The sequence below is a fragment of the Nycticebus coucang genome, chromosome 12 (assembly GCF_027406575.1).
Source record: "Nycticebus coucang isolate mNycCou1 chromosome 12, mNycCou1.pri, whole genome shotgun sequence".
Taxonomy (NCBI): domain Eukaryota; kingdom Metazoa; phylum Chordata; class Mammalia; order Primates; family Lorisidae; genus Nycticebus; species Nycticebus coucang.
This window is the reverse complement of record NC_069791.1, coordinates 68,387,263-68,407,939: the sequence shown is the minus strand read 5'-3', so window position 1 is coordinate 68,407,939 and position 20,677 is coordinate 68,387,263. Positions and strand designations below refer to the sequence as shown.

Here is a 20,677-nt window from a genome sequence, read left to right as displayed (position 1 = left end):
AGCAAAATGGTAATGAGAATTACCCCTTGTGGTAAAGACAGAAAAACACAGACATTCCTCCCCCCCCACCCCCCCATAACGGAAGAGTGTATAAAGAAATGGGCTTGGAATGGGAGTACCCAGAAAGTCTGCTGTATCGATCCTGAATTCAGGAAAACTGGTATGGAATTCTGTGACAGCACACAAAAATTGGAAGGGAACATGGAGAGCTAAATGCCTCTTTTAATAGGGAAGCTGAGGTCAAAGAGAAGAAATGGCTACAAAGTGTCACAAGCAGAACAGAATCCAGATGTCCTGGCTCCAAACTACTGCTTCTGCAGTCTATTAGCCAATCTCTTTCTGCTAAAATTACCATAACCTTCCTCTGAGCAATCTACCTCCTTTGCCTGCCCAAGCCCTACAGCCCACTTCTGCGGACTAAAGTCCATGAAAGTCAATCCCTCAGGTGCAAGATAGGTCGAGGTTAGAAACAGGACTCTGCAAAGCCATCCAGGGGTAGCAGGAGGTTCCTGCTTTTGTTTCCACTGGAGTTGGTCTATGCCATGATGATAAGAGAAAAGCCTGGGGAGAGAAGAATGGTGACACTGTTCTAGCCTCTGTCAGGTGGTGCCTGACCTTTCTCAGACGTCCCTCCTTTGTGTTCTTTCTTCATCCTAACCTTGCTACTCCTCTCCCCAGCCAGACACAGGGAGTTTACATCCCAGCAACACCGCTTGCAGTGTGAGTCACTCAACTTCTGACCTGTGTCTTCATCTGTAAAGTAGGAATAACATTTCCTCTTTGGGTTTCCCGGAGGCTGAAGTGAGAAGGTCCTGTAAAGCACTTACATCAGTGCCAGGCACCCAGCAAGCACGCATATATTACTGTTAACATATAAAGTCAGTTTGAATTATGTTTTCTGTCACAACCCTTAAGAGTTTGAGCAATACCGTGCCCTGTTATAGATACATCATGCTATAGGCACAAAATCACATATGATCCCAGATTCCTCCCAAGAAGAGCAAAGCTTTAAGCCTGTGTACCTAAGGGCTACCTTCCAGGTCGATGGACATTCCCAAGACACCGGTTTCGTGTCTCCACGCCCCAGGCCGCGTGCCCACGCGCCGGCGCTCCTCCGGTCACTGAAGCGCTGCCAGCCCGGGCACCCGCCCGCCCCCTCTCCTTGCCTGCGGGTCCGCGTCTACACCGCCTGCTCTCCTCTTGTGGGCCGGGCTGGGGGGCGGCAGACGGTCTGCGGGGTTTGCCCAGGAAGACCACCGGGAACTTACTCCACATCCCCAGTTCACCCACCTGATGCGACCCCGGATGTGGGCGTAAGTGCCACGCTGCCGCACCGCGCCTCAGCCAATCGCACGCCCCAGACCGTTGCGTCACGGCGAGGTCAGCAAATGGACGCCGGCCTGCTGTCGCTTCCGGCCCGCCCTCTTGCCCCGGGCCGGGAGTGGGCCGGTCTTGCCTGCCCGGCGGCAGAGCAGCGGTCGCCGCGACTCCGCCCCACCGGGCGCGGACCCAGGTGAGTACCTCGCGGCGGCCCCGGTGCGGCGGCGGGCAGGGCCGTGGGAAAGGTTGGGGCGGCGGAGGGCCGTGGCGTCTCGCCCCTCTAACCCCGACTTTGTTCTCCTGAACACTCGTTGGGAGGGAAGGAGGGACCGTACTTGTCCTCTTTCCTGCGCTCTTGGAGGGCGCCGCCCCCGTCCCCGCCCCCGCCCTGATATGCCCACAGGCCAGCTTAGTGGCGGGTTTCACGGGATGCCGCCACTACACCCTTTGGACTGGAGTGATTTGAGAAGCGGGTGGATGGAGCTTGGTTCTTTCAGTGAATGGAGTTGTAAGGGGCCTGCCTAGCCCTTTTCCTGGGCGTTGATAGGAGCAAATCTTCTTGTCTTGGGATTAGTGCGGGCAGATGGTCTGGGGCCAGAGCTCTGGCTCCAACATATGCTACTGATGGCAGTGCAGGGGGCCCACCTGTTACCCAAGTGCACAGAATTGAGACGAAACCCAAGCTGACTCAGGGTACCTCCTGCCCGGTGGGGCTGGGAGGACCCTGTTCTTCAGGAACGACTGAACTACCATGCAAGTTCTGCTTCCTCTCATCTCTTTGGACCCTGATGTTGCTTTTGAACAGACTCTGCACTCGAAAGCCAGCAAGCCACCTTTGTAGGCAATGCTCTCTGCTTGCACACAGGGTGGATGTGACAGTGTGATAGAAAAACAAACAAGAGAACTTTAGGAAGAACACCTCATGCCAACACAAAAAAGAAAGTGCTTTGGGAGCGTCCTTGTTACTGTGTTCCTCCTACCACATCCCTCCCCCCCGTCTCTTGGGCACTTTTGGTATCTTAAAGGATCTGGGTTTTTGGTTTTTTTTGCAGTTTTTGTTCGGTGCTTGGTTTGAACCTGCCACCTCCAGCATATGGGGCTGGAGCCATACTCCTTTGAGCCACAGGCTCTGCCCTGTTTGTTTTTGAGACAGAGTTTGACTATGTTGCCCTTGGTAGAGTGCCATGTCATCACAGTTTACAGCAACCTCAAACTCTTGGGCTCAAGTGATTCTCTTGCCTCAGCCTCCCAAGTAGCTGGGACTACAGGTCCCAGCCATAATGCCGGGCTATTTTTTGTTGCAGTTGTCATTGTTTTTTAGCGAATCTGGGCCAGGTTCCATTCCGCCAGCCTCAGTGTATGTGGCTGGCTCTGTAGTCACTGTGCTACGGGCATCGAGCCTGAAAGGATCTGTTGATAAACTGATGCAGAAAGGTAGATGGCTTTGAGGGTGGTGAGCAGGCCTTCTTAGAAGAATGCCTGAAGAGTCAACTCAAATTAATATTGTGTAGATATTCTTGGTGAATTAGAGGTTGCTTATTTGGAAGATGTCCCCCATCCCTTTACTCCTACAAAACAAAGAAATCCCTGGATGCCAGAAACATGGGATTCAGTGCTCCAACCTCTCTTTTAAGAGTCCTCTGACCTACTGAACCTGGACAGGTTGCCTGATCAAGTTCACAGCCAAAATGGTGGGACAGGAAGAGGGGGCAGCATCATATCAGGCAGAAAGGTGTGTCTGACCAAAGATGTTTACCTCATGTCACCTTTAGCTGCAAAGTGACTGGTGCCTGGGTCTTTACTTTGAAGGAAGTTTGTAAAGACCCCCACCCCTCCATTCTTTCTCTGCAGCAGAGTCTTCTGTTAACTGTCCAGAAGATCAAATATGTCTTCAAGGAAATTACTGCTTAGTGATTTCTTTGAAGGAAATGTATTAAATAGAAGTCAAAGTCTCCACTCACTGCACTCAACCTACAAACAGCCTAACTAAACTGGTTGTTTATACAGCAAATTGTGAGCTTTCTTTCAAGACTAACATATTAAAATGACACCACAGAAACCTTTTACCGAACAAAAACAAACAAAGAAAAACCTATTTTCTTTATCTTTTTTTTTTTTTTTTTTTTTTTTGAGACAGAGTCTCATTATGTTGCCCTCAATAGAATAATGTGGCATCATAGTTCACAGCAACCTCAAACTCTTGGGCATAAGTGATTTTCTAGCCTCAGCCTCCCTAGTAGCTGGGACTACAGGTCCCCGCCACAATGCCCAGCTATTTTTTTTTTTTTGTAGAGACAGAGTCTCACTGTACCGCCCTCGGGTAGAGTGCGGTGGCGTCACCGGCTCACAGCAACCTCTAACTCTTGGGCTTACGCGATTCTCTTGCCTCAGCCTCCCGAGCAGCTGGGACTACAGGGGCCCGCCACAACGCCCGGCTATTTTTTTGTTGCAGTTTGGCCGGGGCTGGGTTTGAACCCGCCACCCTCGGCATATGGGGCTGGTGCCCTACTCACTGAATCACAGGCGCCGCCCGCCCAGCTATTTTTTTTGTTGTTGTTGTTATAGTTGTTGTTGTTTTTAGCAGGCACAGGTTGGGTTTGACCCCTCCAGCCCCGGTGTATGTGGCTGATGCCCTAACCACTGAGCTATGGGCACTGAGCCAAAACACTCTTATTTTCCCCTCAATATTTCATTGAATAGTTTCAAGCATACAGGCAAGAGGAAAGAATTATATGGTGACCACTCCCATATCCACTACCAGGCTTTCACTATTGATACTTCACTGTACTTGGTTTGTCAAGTATCTATCCACCAATTATGCCAATTATGACCTTGCTTTAAAAATAATTTATGACATTTTGCTTCCCTGGAGCAGTATTTCTGTCTTAGATCAGAGAGTTGGCAGTATGTTGAATATGTGTGGTGGTGATTATCCTTAAATGTTGCTTCAACACCTACTGTGTGTAGAGCACTGTTGTGAGGAAAGGCTAACTAGAAAGAGACTTGAGTTTTGGAAATTTTTTAATCCTAGCACTCTGGGAAGCCAAGGTGGGTGGATTGCCTAAGCTAACAGGTTCAAGACTAGCCTGAGCAACAGCGAGACCCTGTCTGTAAAAACAGCCAGGCGTTGTGGCAGGCTCCTATAGTCCCAGCTACTCAGAAGGCTAAGGCAAGAGAATCATTTGAACCCGGAGTTTGAGGTTGCTGTGAGCTGTGATGCCACGGTACTCTACCAAGGGCGACAGGTGAGACCGTCTCAAAAAAAAAAAAAAAAAACTCTGTGCCTGTATTGTCTCATTTAACTCTCACAACAATTAGGTAAATATGTCACAATTCCTTTTTGCCTTTTATAGATTAGGAAATCATAGAGAGGTTAGCTTTTGGTGGTGCTAGGACCACCTGAATTCTTGCAGTCTGAGCCCAAGTCTGGCTTGGGCACTCTTAGTCACTGTCAAGGTTCCAGAGGGACCCGCAGGCCTGACCAGAGAGCAATAAAGGGGTAGCTGGGAGTTGCCAGGGGTCCCAACTCAGACATCTGGATGCAGATGCTGGCTTCCAAATGTCTCCAGAAGACTAGTGTTCTATTTTCCTGTATGTTGGTGCCCCTGGGGTTGAGGAGGTCACCCGTTCTATGAGGGGCTTTCTCCTTGGGCTTGCCCCATTCTGCTGGTCATTCTCCCTCCTGTTCTTTGTCTCTACCTCCTATTGTGGGTATTCCCCAAAGCGTGGCTTCTGCTCTGTTTCCTGTCATCCTGTTTCTTATCCCCTTCATGGCTTCTTTCTCAACCTTCACTCTTTCTTTGTGGTGTTTGTAACTACACTTTGTCCCAAAAGATCCTAATTTGCCTGTGGCAGATGCTCCTATCTTCAGATTTGTTCCATCTCCTGCTGTCATTACAGTTGCCTTCTACAGAGCCCACGTGTCTCTGGCCCCAGCCTTCAGGCACTAAATAAACTCTGTCTCCTGGCACCTCCTCTTTTCAAACCAGACTCTGCACATCCTCATCCTTAGGCTCGTTCCTCTATTTTGGCTCCAGGTCAGTATTCTGGGAGCCGCCCTGTCAGGCAGAGCTTTTCATTGTGATTGCCCTCTCACCACTCTGTGTTTGACTGCCTTGTGGCTGGCCATGTGGCCCTGCCTTGGTGGGAAGCTTGTTTCTACCTGAAGCCAGGGGCCCAAAAGTGACAACCCCAAGGAGCCCCAGCACTGTCAGCACTGAGGGTCGGGAGCAGTCAGTGGCAGAGCTTAGCAGCAACCTGGACCACCCCTAACAAAGCACAAAGAAAGATGAGAGAAAAAGGAAAGGAGTGGAGAATGGCAGAAGGAGAGAAACAGGGAAGGATGAAGAGAGGACCCTATGTCCTTGAATTCATATCGTCACACAGCTCCTACAGGATCATGCAAGGCTGTGACTGGGATGCCTGGCCCATGTGGCTGCCCTCAGCAGATAGGAGCCAGCACAGGGGAAGACAACTGTCCTCCCTGGGAAGGCAGCAGGACAGTTGTATGTATTGAGACTTGACTAAATCTGTAAGCTTTCATTTATTCTTTTTTTTTTTTTTTTTTTTTGTAGAGACAGAGTCTCACTTTATGGCCCTCGGTAGAGTGCCGTGGCCTCACACAGCTCACAGCAACCTCCAACTCCTGGGCTTAAGCGATTCTCTTGCCTCAGCCTCCCGAGTAGCTGGGACTACAGGCGCCCGCCACAACGCCCAGCTATTTTTTGGTTGCAGTTTGGCTGGGGCCGGGTTTGAACCCGCCACCCTCGGTATATGGGACCGGCGCCTTACCCACTGAGCCACAGGCGCCGCCCTATTCTTTTTTTTTAATAGTCTCATTATGTCGCCCTTGGTAGAGTGCAGTGGCATCACAGCTCACAGCATCCTCAAACTCCTGGGCTCAAGCGATTCTCTTGCCTCAGCCTCCCAAGTAGCTGGGACTACAGGTGCCTGCCACAACACCCGACTATTTTTTGTTGCAGTTGTCATTGTTTCTTAGCTGGCCTGGGCTGGGTTCGAACCTGCCAGCCTCGGTGTATGTGGCTGGTGCCACAACCACTGTGCTACAGGCACTGAACCCATTTATTCTTTTGAAAGGAAAGATCTGCAGGAAATATAACAGAATACTAATATTCATTAAATTTTGGGAAGTAAGTACTTAGATGTTACCTTTTTCCCCCTGTACTTTTCTGTATGTTTGAAAAAATCCCCATAATTAGTGGGAAGGAAAGGCAAGGAAAAAAGAAGGTACACCACAAGCCAGGGTTTGCTTCTAATTTGTTTTGGGTAACCACTCACCCCCTTCTTTGGACTTCATTTTGCCATGAGACAGTCATACCCACCTGGCCCCGATGTCCCCTGGGCTGGGAGCCAGGATTCTGATGCTTACCCTCCTGCTACCAGTGTTCCTACAGCCGACGCCATGCCCAACTCGGTGCTGTGGGCCGTTGACCTCTTTGGGAGAGTGTACACGCTTTCCACAGCCGGCCAGTACTGGGAGCCATGCAAGGATGGCCAGCTGGAGTTCAAGAGGGTCAGCGCAGCCACACAGTGCTGCTGGGGCATCGCCTGTGACAACCAGGTCTACGTGTACATGTGTGCCAGCGACGTCCCCATCCGCCGCCGGGAGGAGGCCTATGAGAACCAGGTAGCCTTGTGTATTTGGAGTTACTGATTTGGTGGGTTTGCTGGGTTATTGGTTAACAAACATGATGGACGGCAGAAGAGAAATAGAGGCTCCAGGCCGAGCACAGTGGCTCATACCTGTAATCCTAGCACTCTGGAAGGCCAAGGCTTGTGGATCCCTTGAGCTCAGCAGTTCGAGACCACTCTCAGCAAGAGGGTCTCTACTAAAAATAGAAAAACTCGCTGGGCACTATGGCAGGTGCCTATAGTCTCAGCCACCCAGGAGGCTGAGGCAAGAGGATTGCTCAAGTCCAAAAGTTTGAGGTTGCTATGAGCTATGATGATGCCATGACACTCTACCCAGGGCAACAGAGTGAGACTCTGTCTTTAAAAAAAAAAATAATAAGATTTCTATCTCTACCAAAAACACAGAAAAATTAGTTAGGCATTGTGGTAGGTGCCTGTAGTCCCAGGTACTTGGGAGACTGAGACAGAAGGATCGCTTGAACCCAGGAGTTTGAAGTTGCTGCAAGCTAGGCTGATGCCATGTTACTGTTGCCTGGGCTACAGAGTGAGGTTCAGTTTCAGGAAAAAAAAAAAAAAAAAACCAAAAAAGAAAGAAAGAGAGACCCCAGACTCCTCACCAAGTCCCATATGAATCTCCTTCATTGTACCTAAATCTGAGTTGTGTGGCATATGGGATGGGTGGGGCTGTGTCCTTACCAAAGCCTGCTGGCCAGATTTGCATAAGGGCAGACTCCGGGTGGTATTCAGGAGCCTAGGATGAGATCTTCCTCCCCTGCCTGCCTCCTGGGAGCATTATGGCTGGCGGATGGGTCCTCTGCCCATTGGAGCCATGCTGGTGTGCTTGCCATGATGAAGAAGCCTGGGGTCCCTAATCTCTGGGTCCTAAGTGGACCTCTGTTTACCTCCCATCCTGGAGATCAGCAAGAAGGACCTGCTGGGCAGGGTCTTCTGACCTCAGAGAGGCCCTGCCTGCCTGGGACCCTCGTGGCAGGCTTGGGTCCAAGGCTGTCTCTGTTTCCCTGGCCCTCAGCGCTGGAACCCCATGGGCGGCTTCTGTGAAAAACTCCTGCTCAGTGACCGGTGGCCGTGGAGTGATGTGAGTGGGCTTCAGCACCGGCCGCTGGATGGGGTGGCACTGCCCTCACCGCACTGGGAGTGGGAGTCTGACTGGTATGTGGATGAGAACTTTGGAGGAGAACCCACTGAGAAAGGGGTAGGTGAACTCAGTACCCACTGTGGCTGCCCTTGGTTGGAGCTTCTTGGGTTCATCTGTCCTGTCATGCTGCTGTCCATGGTGTCTGACCTTGGCTTGCTGTGATGGGGTGGGGGTTGGGGTCTTTCATGTTGGTTCACTCCCTCCTCTTCCTAGTCTTCCAACCCACCTCCCCCAGCTCTTCAAATTCCTTCCCCCTAGAGTCTCACAGAACCTCTAACTTGATGTTTCAGGGGTGGACATATGCCATCGACTTTCCTGCCACCTATACACGTGACAAGAAGTGGAATTCTTGTGTGCGACGGCGGAAGTGGATCCGGTACAGGAGATACAAGTCCCGGGATGCCTGGGCCAAGGTCTCAGTACCTGAGTGTGGCTTGGGGGCCAGACAGGACCAACACAGAGAGGGGTCTGCAACTAACAGTGCCTGGCAGGAGGGTCACATGAAGCCTCATCCCCATCCCTCCTGCCTGTGCACAAGGGGACACAATGCCCTCCCTGGGGCCTGGCCTCTGAGTTGTTTCTTGCCCTGGGAACAGCACAGTGCTATGTCTCTCTTCATTTGGGAGATGGCCCTCAGGGAATCAAGCAAGACTGTGGCCATGGGGTAGCACAGAACTTGCTGTGACCCAGGTCTCTAAGCTGCTCTGTCTTGGGCTGAGCCTCAGTCTGGCACTTTATCTTCCCTACTCCCACCAAGGGGCTAGTGGTGTTCTCATGACCCAGAAGAACCTCTCAACTTGGGAGAGGCCCAGACCAGGGTCCTGCCATGGCCTATCTAGAGCATCAGACACTTTCCAGACCGCTCTAGAGAGTCCATGGCTGTGAAATGGGGCTTCCAGCTCAATCTCGGCTGTCACAGGACTGGAATAGCAGGATGCCAGCCAGTGATAGGGCCATAATCTGTCATTAGCCCTGTTCTGTGGTAGGGAACAAAGTCACAGTGGTCAGGTCACTGGGAAGCCCAAAGCTAAGGTACTGTGGTGGGTCTGCCTTCCATACAGGAGCATCAGTGACCATTCAGGGGCAGTGGCCCAGATCCAGTGGCTGATAGAGAGGACAGGGCAGAGGGGACCCCAGGCTAAGAACCCACAGTCCTGATGCTGCCTTCTCTGTGAAGTCAAGAGCTATGGGCTAAACTGGGTGTAGGAGGCTGGAGGGGAGACAGGCAGGGAAGGGTCATGCCAAGTACTGACCACCATCATTTCCTGACCCCATGTTTCAGATCCCCTCAAAGGATGACCCCAAGCAGCTTCCTGACCCCTTCAACGACCTCTCCGTGGGAGGATGGGAGATCACAGAGGAGCCCACAGGCCGCCTGTCAGTGTGGGCCGTGTCTCTGCAGGGAAAGGTGAGGCCACACCCTGCACCAGGCCGAGGTGGCTATGGGAGCAGGGCCAGGGCACAAGAGAAGCTGACCCAGCATCCTCCTGGAGATGGAGGAAGGGCAAGAGCTGCCTCTGAGACATTTTCCTCCCCTGCTATCCCTGGAGTAGGTGGCAGGGCTGCCATGCCCCACTCCTGGGGATCTGTCTCATGGGCCCTGAGTCTTGCACTTGTCAGAAGCCTATGTCTCCCACCTATGCCTTGTCCAGCCTGTGCCTCCTCTGAGTCCCCAGTGTACTGTCAGGGACCACCCCAGCTCAGGTGCCATTAGCGCTCCTACCTCAAAGAGCTCCTGAGCTCCCTGTCAGCTCCCATGGCACCTCCCATAACATCTCCTGGATAGATGGTAGGAGGGTGGGTGGGGGCTGGATGGTGGGTCTATGGATCCTTAAAGAAGGAAGATCCTCATCTCAGGGAGCTTGTGAACTAAGCAAAGAAATAAGACTAGCCAGATCGCAGCAGTGGCACGGAGCACAGGTGAACCAAAACTTCAGTCATAGTTTTAAATTGAACTTTATGATTATTCAGTAACTTTTACCACAAATTGACCACAGTTCTCCAGTTGGCTATGGAATAGTCAAAGCAGGGCTATTTTTTAGCATGCTCAGCTCTGGGTCATGTGTGGCCCAGGCTTAGGCTAATCACAGTTCCTTCCTCCAAGCCATGCTGCAGGGTGGTGGTGGGGGGTGGGGAAGAGTGAGGGAACTGGTTCAGACAGAGCCCCCATCAAGGGGCCAAGCCCATCTGGATGGGAAGAGAGGGGAGAACAGGGACCACAGAATGGTGTCTGTCCCTGAGTGCCAGCTGTGTGCCACACTGCCTTGTGCCATGCCCAGGGTCCATGAGAGGTGGGACCAGGACCATAGGCTCCCATGGGAGCTAGGGAGACACGTGGGCACTAAAGGCTTCCCTGGCCTGGTCCTGCAGGGCCAGTTGTAGGGTAGGGCAGCAGTATTAGAGGTCAGGGTTCCTCAGTCTTAAGACCACTTCCAACCCTCCTCGGACCCAAAGTGATGTGCAGCCTCCTTCAGATAAAATGAGCCAAACAGTTTAGATGATATGAGCAAGTTGCTTAGTCTTAACTGTTCAGTTAGGGAGAAGAAGAACTAGACATTTTAGCCATTTGTGTGAACAGGGTTTGGGAGTTTTCCCATTTAGCCACCCTGAACCCATTCAGCCATTTTCTCCCCAGAGATGCATGTCCTGAGAGCACATTACCACCAGGGGACGCAGGATGCAGCGGCTGGCTGGGAGTGGCCTGGGGACTTGCTCCTGTAGGATGAGGGGGTTCTCACAAGCAGATGAACAGAACAAGTCTATCTCCCCACCATTGAATCCCTAGGCTCCCAAAGCCCCATTTTTTGCCAGAGCAGGAGTGTCATCTAACTCTGATGGCAGTAGGGGATTGGGGATGAGTCCTGGATAGTCAGGGTACTCCAGCCCTCACAAGAAACCCCCATGTATGGCTGTGTGGATTGTGCCACTCATGCCATTTTCTCGCCTTGTAGGTGTGGTACAGAGAGGATGTCAGCCACTCCAACCCTGAAGGTTCATCCTGGTCTCTCATGGACACCCCTGGGGAGGTGGTCCAGATCAGCTGTGGGCCCCATGACCTCCTGTGGGCCACTCTGTGGGAGGGGCAGGCTCTGGTCCGAGAAGGAATCAACAGAAACAACCCCACAGGTGGGCAACCCAGCATCAGCTCCCTACCCCAACTAGGGAAAGGGGGTGCTCACTCCTGGGTAACTGGGCTGATGGAGGCTGTTGGGGTTTCTCTGGGGCTTGCTAGGGAGCTCCTGGTCCATAGTGGAGCCTCCTGGGTCTGAAAACGGGATTATGCACGTCTCAGTGGGAGTTGGTGTGGTCTGGGCTGTCACCAAGGACCGGAAGGTAAGTCAGGGATGCTGGGGCTTCATCTGTCTAAGGCTGTGTTATTTTGTTAATGTGAGTGTGATCTGAACCCTTTCAACATGTCTGGCCTCAACCAAGCCCCCTGCACTTTTATGTTGCTAAAATCATTACCCATCTCCAGGATGTTTGCCGCCATGGACTCTCCCCCAGCCCATTTCCCTATACCAAGACGCAGTCACTGTATTTGTCACTCAATAGGCCATACATTTCAATTAATCAGAAGCCAATTTACTGAAATCCACAATTAATTGAATGCCTCCCTTTTCTTCTAGTCACTGCTTATCATTTGTATTTTATCCAAGGAAGCCAATTCCAGATTCTTCATGTGATTACTCTGTAGCCACACATCAAGGGGGGATTCCTGAACTCTGAGGGAACACAGTGGGACTGATGTGGGGGGATGGAGGGTAACCTGTGCAGGTGAGTGGAACCACACATAGGACTCAGGAAAACACAGACTGTATATTTTTACAAGTTGGCATAAACAAAGTTAGCTTTAAAGAAACTATTTACTGAAGCACTTGGACCCCAAATAAGTTACTTATTCCAATGAGTTTAAAGAAATAGTTTTCCTAAATAACATCATTAAGGCTGTTGTCTTCCATAGAGGTAAACTTGATGCAATAAAGTGGCCTTTTCCATGCTGCCAGGACAGGTGTGGCTGAGGCCAGGTGACCCCCGGCCCCTGGGGGTGGGAAGCAGGGATGGTGCCAAGTGCAGAAGGAGATGTGGCTAGATTGTGGGAAAAGGGACGTGTTCATACACCTCCTCTCTAAACATGTGCCCTACTCATTTGTGCCGTGAACTGAAGGATCAAATTCATTTGTTCTTCCTGAGTCATAAAACAATCCCTTCTGTTTCCATGGCCCTCCAGGGAGGCATGTTTATTTCTGCCTTTTCCAGGTGTGGTTCAGAAGAGGCGTCAACTCTCACAACCCCTGTGGCACCAGCTGGATCGAGATGGTTGGAGAAATGATGATGGTGAATGTGGGCCTGAACGAGCAGGTGCGTACTGGGATTGGCAGCTCAGAATGGGAGACTCCTGATGGCAGTGTGTCTGCCAGGTGTCTTGCTATTCCTTCCCACTGCTGGGGCTTGTATTGGTGGCACAGCAGGGGTCCCAGCACCTCTGCATACTCCCAGACTGAAAGGCTAGTTTAGCCAGGGTCCTGGAGTCCTTGCTTGTCCCTAGGTCAGTCCCCAAGGACCCTCAGAGTAATAAGTACAGATCTGCAGGGTGGCGGGGAACATCTTGGAGACTGGAAGGTTTCACTGAGAAATGTCTGGGTTAACTCAGGTGGGTCAACCACCCAGTGAAGGATGCAGCTGATCTCCTAACTTTGACTCTGTGGGTCCTGCTCGTTTAAGCCACCTGCATGGTTTCACAGATAACCGGTTTGGGCAGTTTTAAGACTCAGGGGGTGTAACTCCTTGCTGTGAGGACACCACCACCACCCTGTTGCATTGCACTAGAAGCTCCTTCCAGGGTACTAGGTTTCTTTTGGCTACCACGTTGTCCTGCTACCCTGCTCTGGTGACAGAGCACATAGTCGCTGGTGCAAGATAGGTGCCTGGTAGTGCCGGGGGTGCTGAGCATGAGGCCATGATAGCTCAGCCTGCCTTGGCCAAGTGATAGAGATACCATAGCCCACTGTGGTGGCCAAGTGGGAAAGTTTGCTCAGGTGGCCAAGACCACTTTGGCCCAGAGCAAACCTTCCTCCTTCAGTGCCCAAAGGCAGAGGATAGGATGCCTGCCTGGCCACCTTTCCTGTGAGAAGTGAGCTCAGAATAAGGAAGGCATTTTGCATCTTAAAAAAGAGGAAGACTGTCTTTGGGGTTCACTTGGAGATCAGTTTCCCAACAGACGCCACAGAAAACAGATACATGAGTGGACCCCATGTCTTAGCACAGAGTCCAGTCCACCAGCCACACCACCACCTCTGGATCTTGTCACTCCAGGGCCCCAAGTCTGCCTGGGTCAGGGAGCCAGGACCAGTTCCCTACTGGTTCTCAGAAGAACTGAGCTCGCTGGTGTGGGCCTCACTTCCTGCACAGACCCCCATGGACCTCCCCAGCTCCAGCACATACTCACACTGCCTATGGTGTGTCCACCATCCCTGCAGCACACTCTTCTGGTCCCTGTCCTGCCCTCACACTCGTAGGCAAGAGGAACACACAGACCTGCACCCAGCCTCTGAGCAGCGCTCCTCTCTGTTCCAGGTCTGGGGCATTGGCTGTGAGGACCGAGCCATATACTTCCGGCAGGGTGTCACTCCCAGTGAGCTCAGTGGAAAGACATGGAAGGCCATTGTCGCAGCCCGAGAGTGTGACCGGTCATACTCCGGCAGCTCATCGAGTCTCCTCAGGTGATCCAGGTGGCAGGGCATGGAGGAGTTGGGCTAGGGATGGACTGTTGGTGGCCTTGGAGGGCAACAGCCAGAGGAGGCTGTCACCTGGCCTCTGTAGGGTGACAGGCCTTATCCTAGGCAGGAGAAAATCAGTCTCCAGCCCACAAGAGCCACAAGGGCTACAACCCTCCTACCCTCAGATTTGTGCTTGGTGTGTTGCTCAGCCCCAGAAAGGAGGTGCTGTAGCTGGGGCAGCAGCCTGGAGGTGTCCTCAGACGCCCTGGGCTGTACTTGGGGGCAGGCTAAGGCCAATGTCCTGGAAGAGTGGGGAGCTACTGAGCAGGGCTGGTCTTTTGGTTCTGAAGATCTGGGAGAGGAAAGGGTTGTTTATGTGGTGGACGATAAGGCCCCTCTGAAAGGGAAGCTGGGACGAGACAGAAGATCTCTCTCTCAGCTACAGCAGTGGTTTCAGGCTTGGTGCGCACCAGAGTTACCTGGAGGACTCCTTCAGGCATAGATTTCCTGGCCCAGCCCAGAGTTTCTATTTGAGGTTTTGCATTTCTATAATGTCCCAGGTAATGCTGCCGCTGCTGCAGTCCTGGAAACTTCACCTTGGGATCTATGGGTCTAATGAGCATGGATGAAAGCTGGGCACGGTGGCTCACGCCTGTAATTCTAGCACATTGTGAGGCCAAGTAGGGTTGATCCCTTGAGCTCAGGAGTTCGAGACCAGCTTGAGCAAGAGCAAGACCCCATCTCTACTAAAATAGAAAAACTAGCCAGGCATTGTGGCAGGCACCTATGGTCCCATCTACTTGGGAGGCTGAGGCAAGAGGATCTCTCAAGCCGAAGAGTTTGGGGTTGCTGTGAGTATGATACCACGGCACTCTATCAGGGGTGACAGATGAGACTCTGTCTCAGGAAAAAATATATATATATGTGTGTGTGTGTGTGTGTATGTATATGTATATAAAGAGTATGGATGAGGCCCATCTCTGCCCACCAGCCATGAGAATGCAGACAGGTGACTTGGTATCTGAGCTGGGGACACCTCAACTTTACAGTGGAAATGTTCACAATTGTGAGCACTGACCGAGACAGCACGTGACTCCACAGGTCGACCCTCCCCTGCTCTGGACCTCTTTGCTCCTCATGCTTGGTAGTCATCACCCTAACTACACTGTCAGCCCAGAGGGCCAGCGAGGCTCTGGGAAAGGAGTTTGCTCACGTTTCACCTGAAGCTTTAGTCTCCTCAGCTGGTAGTTCTGAAACTGGATAGCACATTGGAATCGGCTGAGAAGGCTCAAAAAAAGTGATGTCAAATCTCTGTGACCTGGGGTTTGGCGGTGGCTATTGGGCATGACACCAAAAGCACAGGCAACAAAAGGAAATAATAAATTGGACTTCTCAAAATTAAAAACTTTTCAGAATCAAAGAATACTATTGTGAGAGTAAAAGGAATCTAGACTATACAAAGAAGTCTTACAACCCAACGATAAGGACAAACCACCCAATTAAAAAAGAGCAAATAACTTGCATAGACATTTCTCCAAAGAATATACACAGTCGCTGATCATTAGTTGCATTTAGATAATTTGCATTAGGGAAATGCAAATCAAAACCTCAGTAAAATACCACTTCCTGAATGGTGGTAATCAAAAGGAGAGACTAATAAGGATCTGTAGAAGTTAGAACCCTAGCGCACTGCTGGTGGGAATGTAAAAGGGTGCAGCCACTGTGGAGAAGAGTCTGGCCATTCCCCAAGAGGCTAATACCTTGTGACTCAGCTGTCCACTCGTAGATAGGTACCCCAAAGAATTGAAAAGAGGTGTTGAGGTAAAAACTTGTACCTGAATGTTTATGGCAGCACTGATCACAATAGCCAAAAGAAATAACCCAAATGTCCATTAGTGGGTAAACAAAATTTGGTCTCACCATACAATGGAATATTATTTAGCCATAAAAAGGAAGGAGGCATGACACGTGGATAACCTTGAAAACAATTAGTGAGAGAAGCCAGACACAAGAGGGCACACATTGATTCCATGATCCTATAATATGAAATGTCCAGAATGGGCAACTCTATAGAGACAGAGATAATTTAGTGTTTACCCGGGGATTTGGGGGTAATGAGAGAATGACGAGGAGTGACTGCTTCATGGGTATAGGGTTTCCATTTGGGATGATGGAAAGTTCTAGAACTAGGTAATGGTGATGTTTGCACAACATTGTGAATTTACTAAATGTCCTGAATTGTGTGCTTTGATGTGGTTAAAGGGGTAATCTTTATGTCACATGTATTTAACCACAATAAAAAATAAATCCTAATTCTGGATCTTGATCCCAAGATACATTGATGAGATTGGTCTGAGGGGTGCCTGATGTCCTGCTCCCTGGGAAGCAGTTCCCATGTGTGTTGCACAGAGGAGGAGATATGCACTCAGAGAGGTCAGGACTTGCCCATGGTCGAGTGAGCAGTCACAGTGCAACAGACTAGAGACAGCAGTGCGTATGCCCCTGCAGGAAGTGACGGGTCTGCCCTGTTTTATCCCTAGTGCTGGCTGTTTCTTTGGCGACGAGGTAAGGGGCAGTGGCGAGTCTGCCCCTAGCGACACTGATGCCTCCTCAGAAGTCGAGAGACCAGGGCCTGGGCAGCCTCTCCCCGTGGAATCTTTGGACAATCCCAGGAATCTCAAGGAGAGCTTGGCCTCAGGCCCAGGGGCTGGAAGGACCACAGAGGATGCCACAGAGAATGCCTGCCCCACTGAGGGTGGCCCAGGCCTGGCATCCACCCCCGCAGAGCTGCCCTGGACCAATATTGACCTGAAGGAGCCAAAGAAAGTGCCCAACCACTTGACTGCTGGCTTCCCTGAGACTACTGGCCTCTCCTCCCTGGGGCACCACCAGCTGGGTTTGGAAGAGCCCTATGGGGCAGACGACCACCCACTGTGGGCCTGGGTATCGGGAGGTGGTTGCACAGTGGAGGCCTGCTCCATGCCCAAGTGGTTCACTGTCCAGTCGGGTAAGGTTTCCTGCACAGCCCACAGGCATCGGCAGGGCCAGGTGTCCCAGAGGGTGCTTCTGGGGGGGTGTGGGGCAAAAGAGGAGGCCTGGGGGCTTAGGCAGGTCTGCTGTCCTGCCTGAACACCCACTCTGCTCAGTAGCCCTGCCCCTTGTCCTAGCAGTGGTGACTGTTTTCTAGGCTGAATTGTTAGGGAACAGAACTTGCCCATCAGAATGAAGGGTGGGGAGAGGCTCATGGGGCATTTGGCAAAGATTATAGCTTTCCAGCAGAAAATGGCTGATTTAGTGGGAAATAAGAGCCCTGATCTCCTGCCTGAGGCTCTGGCTGGTCCGCAGGCCTGTCTCCCTTGGTGCAGACACTGTCTCTGTCCATAATGCCGGCCCAGACTGCCGCCTGGAGAAAGCAGATCTTCCAGCAGCTCACGGAAAGAACCAAGCGAGAGCTGGAGAACTTCCGACACTACGAGCAGGCTGTGGAGCAGGTGGGCACTTCAGTGTTCCTGGATGCATTTTTTCCAAAAAGCATGCACTGAGTGCGTGCTATACCAGCCCATAGGTGGAGTGGAAGAAACAGAGAGGTGTGCCCATCCCTCTGTCCATCCCTCCTGGGTCCTGTGGCAGATTCGAGGATAAAGAAATGAGTTCATTTGCTTATTCTTTTATCCTAAAGAACTGCCCCACTGCGTTCCAGGTGGGGTGTAGGCCCTGGGGTTCCTGAGGTGGCAGCAACATCCAAGGGAGAGGGAGGGAGAACTGCATCATCCTTTTGCTGCTAAGGGGAGCCCAGGGACCCAGATAGGCAGTGTCTTATTGAAATGAGTCATCACGGGGATGAAAATGGCCTTAGACCCCTCCCCGGGGCTGACCCTGCCTCTGCTCAGCCCTCAGACATCCACCTGGAGCATCTGACTAGCCTCATTTGGGGGATCAGGCCTAGGCTTGGCAGAAGCATACATCTGGTGGCTGAGCTGGGCCTCTGGACACAGGCAGGCCAGGGGTTAGGTGCTAGCTTTGCTGCTGACTCACTCTGTGACACTGGGCCAGCCATAGAACTTTCCCAAGCCTCAGTTTCCCCAGCCAGTAGCAGTGCCAATCCCACTGCCTGTATCAGTGGTTCTCAACCTTCCTAATGCCACGGCTCTTTAATACAGTTCCTGTGGGTCATGACCCACAGATTGAGAACCACTGGCCTGTATGATGCTCAGAGCCAGCACCTGTCGGGTGTCTGATGGTGTCAGTTTTGTTATTAGCGTAAGGTGGAGCTGGAGGGTGGAGGCACCACCTAAGGAACTGAGGAGGGAGTACTAGAGTGTGTCGGGGATGTTGGGAATTGGGTGTCAGGGTCTGTGGGGTCAGGAGCCTGCCTGTGACTGTCTCCCTTCCCTGGGGTGTGTGCCCAGTCCGTATGGGTGAAGACTGGGACCCTGCAGTGGTGGTGCGACTGGAAGCCCCACAAGTGGGTAGATGTCCGTGTGGCCCTGGAGCAGTTCACAGGACACGATGGCACTCGGGACAGCATCCTCTTCATCTACTATGTGGTCCATGGGGAAAAGAAGGTACAGCAAGGGGGATCCCCGCTAGGGAAAGCGTCCAAGGGGGAGGGTTGCAGGGCTGAGGGTGCCCAGGGAGGGGGGCCCCAAGGGGGGGGTTCCTTCCTAGGAGAGGGGACACAAATCTGGGGGTACAGGAATGGGTGTTGAACAGTGAGCCAAGGTGCTCAGTCTGGGATCCACATCTCAAGTTTACAAAGTGCTCACTCTCAGGCCCAAACCAGTGGTGTGCAGGTATGTGCTGGGCTGCCCTGGGCCTCACAGAACCATGTCCTTTGCTCCCGACAGCCACTTACAGGACTTACAGGCTCTCATGAGAAATCAGGCTTGGGAAAATTGTTTTTCACCCCTCCTGACTGCTAGCACGAGCCAGGCAATCAACATTGAAAAGCATTTCTTGGCCAGGCACTGTGGCTAACACCTATAATCTCAGCACTTTTGGAGCCTGAGGCAGGAGAATCACTTGAGCCTGGGAGATCTAGACCAGCCCGAGCAACATAATGAGACCCCATCTCTACAAAAAAAAAGAAAAAGAACAGCATTTTTTTTTTTTTGTTTGTTTGTAGAGACAGAGTCTCACTTTATGGCCCTCGGTAGAGTGCCGTGGCCTCACACAGCTCACAGCAACCTCCAACTCCTGGGCTCAAGCGATTCTCTTGCCTCAGCCTTCCGAGCAGCTGGGACTACAGGCGCCTGCCACAACGCCCGGCTATTTTTTGGTTGCAGTTTGGCCAGGGCCGGGCTTGAACCCGCCACCCTCAGTATATGGGGCCGGTGCCCTACGGACAGCCACAGGCGCCGCCCATTTTTTTTTTTTTTTTTAGACAGAGTGTCACTCAGTTGCCCTGGGGTTGAGTGCAATGGCATCATAGCTCACAGCGACCTCAAACTCTTGGGCTCAAGCTATTCTCTTGGCTCAGCCTCCCAAGTAGCTGGGACTACAGGCACCTGCCACAATGCCTGGCTATTTTTATTTTATTTTTTTTTTAAGAGACAGGGTTTCGCTCTTGTTCAAGTTGGTCTAAAACTCCTGAGATCAGGTGATCCACCTGCTTTGGGCTCCCGGAGTGCTAGGATTACAGGCATGACCTGCCTCACCAAGCAAGAACAGCATTTTAGGTCAGGCTGAGGCAGGAGAATTACTCAAGCTCAGGAGGTTTGAGGTTATAGTGCACTATGATCATGCCAGCGCACTGTAGCCTGAGCAACAGAGAGAGACTCTATCTTTAAACATAACAATAAAATAAAACAATACATTCTTAAAAGCATCTCTTAAAGCAGAGGCATCTGTTCACAAAGTCTGGCTTTGATGCCAGAACCTGCCTCGTAGTCTACCACTGAGACCTGCAGGCCGAGGTCCCAGGCCAAGCGCCTTAGAATCATGGTGGCCCATCCATGTCTGTCCCCAACAGTGGGGAGCTCGCTTCCCTGAGGCCTGCTCTGCCCTGGATGACAGCCCTGCCCGTGTGCCCACTCTCTGAACAGTATATCCATGTGTTCCTCAACGAGGTGACAGTGTTGGTGCCCGTGCTCAGTGAGGGCAAGCACTCCTTTGCCCTGTATACCCCTGAGAGGACTCGGCAGAGGTGGCCTGTGCGTCTGACTGCTTCCACCAACCAGGACATGAATGACTGGGTGAGTGGGGGTGGTCCCTGCGGGCCAGGGTTGAGGGACAGCAGTCTCAGGTGGCTCAACCTGCCCAGCGTTGACCATCAATGTACTATGGCAGCTTGCCCTGCTCAGCCTGTCCTGCTGTGAGAGCCGGAAGGTCCACGGCCGCCCCTCCCCACAGGCCATCTGGTCTGTCACCTGCAATGGGGACATCTTCGTGAGTGAGCCCAGTTCGGACCTGGAGGCCCAGGAGCACCTATTGCCCTGCGACCAGATGTGAGTAGGCCGTGTTCAGACAGGTCCTGGCACACCACCTGCCCCAGCATCCAGCATTTGTTCTAGAAGGGAGGCCCTCAAGGACTGGAGCTCACCCTGGTCCAGAGGCACAGCTGCTGGTTCCCAGGCCCAGAGTCCCCATGGGATCCAGAGGCTGGTTGGGCTGAGGGTGAGTCAGCACTGCCAACAGCTACTACTGAGTGTCAGGAGGCTTGTGGAGAGCAGATGATCCAGCTCAGCCCCCCACCTCTGGGGCTTCAGACCAGGGCAGAGAAGGCACATCCACGCACCTGCCCAGGAGACAGACCTGGTGCTCTGCTGCTTCTAACTCCTGCTGAGGCCCTGCTGCATAGGTGGCCAGGGCCGGAGGCAGAAGGGAGAGAGTA

At 52.1% G+C, this 20,677-nt stretch overlaps 1 protein-coding gene across 4 annotated transcripts in view; it reads left to right on the top strand.

Annotated features, from left to right (window-relative positions):
• The first annotated feature begins 1,033 nt into the window (after nt 1-1,033).
• TECPR1 (tectonin beta-propeller repeat containing 1) overlaps nt 1,034-20,677 on the top strand; it is a 33,524-nt gene continuing 13,880 nt past the window's right edge. For 2 of the 4 annotated variants that reach the window (XM_053556689.1, XM_053556691.1), the window contains exons 1-14: nt 1,034-1,513; nt 6,724-6,967; nt 8,003-8,185; nt 8,419-8,541; nt 9,411-9,536; nt 11,080-11,254; nt 11,361-11,461; nt 12,386-12,487; nt 13,703-13,848; nt 16,386-16,852; nt 17,191-17,336; nt 18,255-18,410; nt 19,890-20,039; nt 20,134-20,291. In XM_053556689.1, coding sequence (XP_053412664.1) covers nt 1,389-1,513; nt 6,724-6,967; nt 8,003-8,185; nt 8,419-8,541; nt 9,411-9,536; nt 11,080-11,254; nt 11,361-11,461; nt 12,386-12,487; nt 13,703-13,848; nt 16,386-16,852; nt 17,191-17,336; nt 18,255-18,410; nt 19,890-20,039; nt 20,134-20,291 — 2,402 coding nt within the window. In that variant the 5' untranslated portion in view covers nt 1,034-1,388. Of the gene's footprint in view, nt 1,514-6,723; nt 6,968-8,002; nt 8,186-8,418; nt 8,542-9,410; nt 9,537-11,079; nt 11,255-11,360; nt 11,462-12,385; nt 12,488-13,702; nt 13,849-16,385; nt 16,853-17,190; nt 17,337-18,254; nt 18,411-19,889; nt 20,040-20,133; nt 20,292-20,677 lie in introns of those variants that run through there. The other 2 variants (XM_053556690.1, XM_053556692.1) reach the window with 2 other exon arrangements.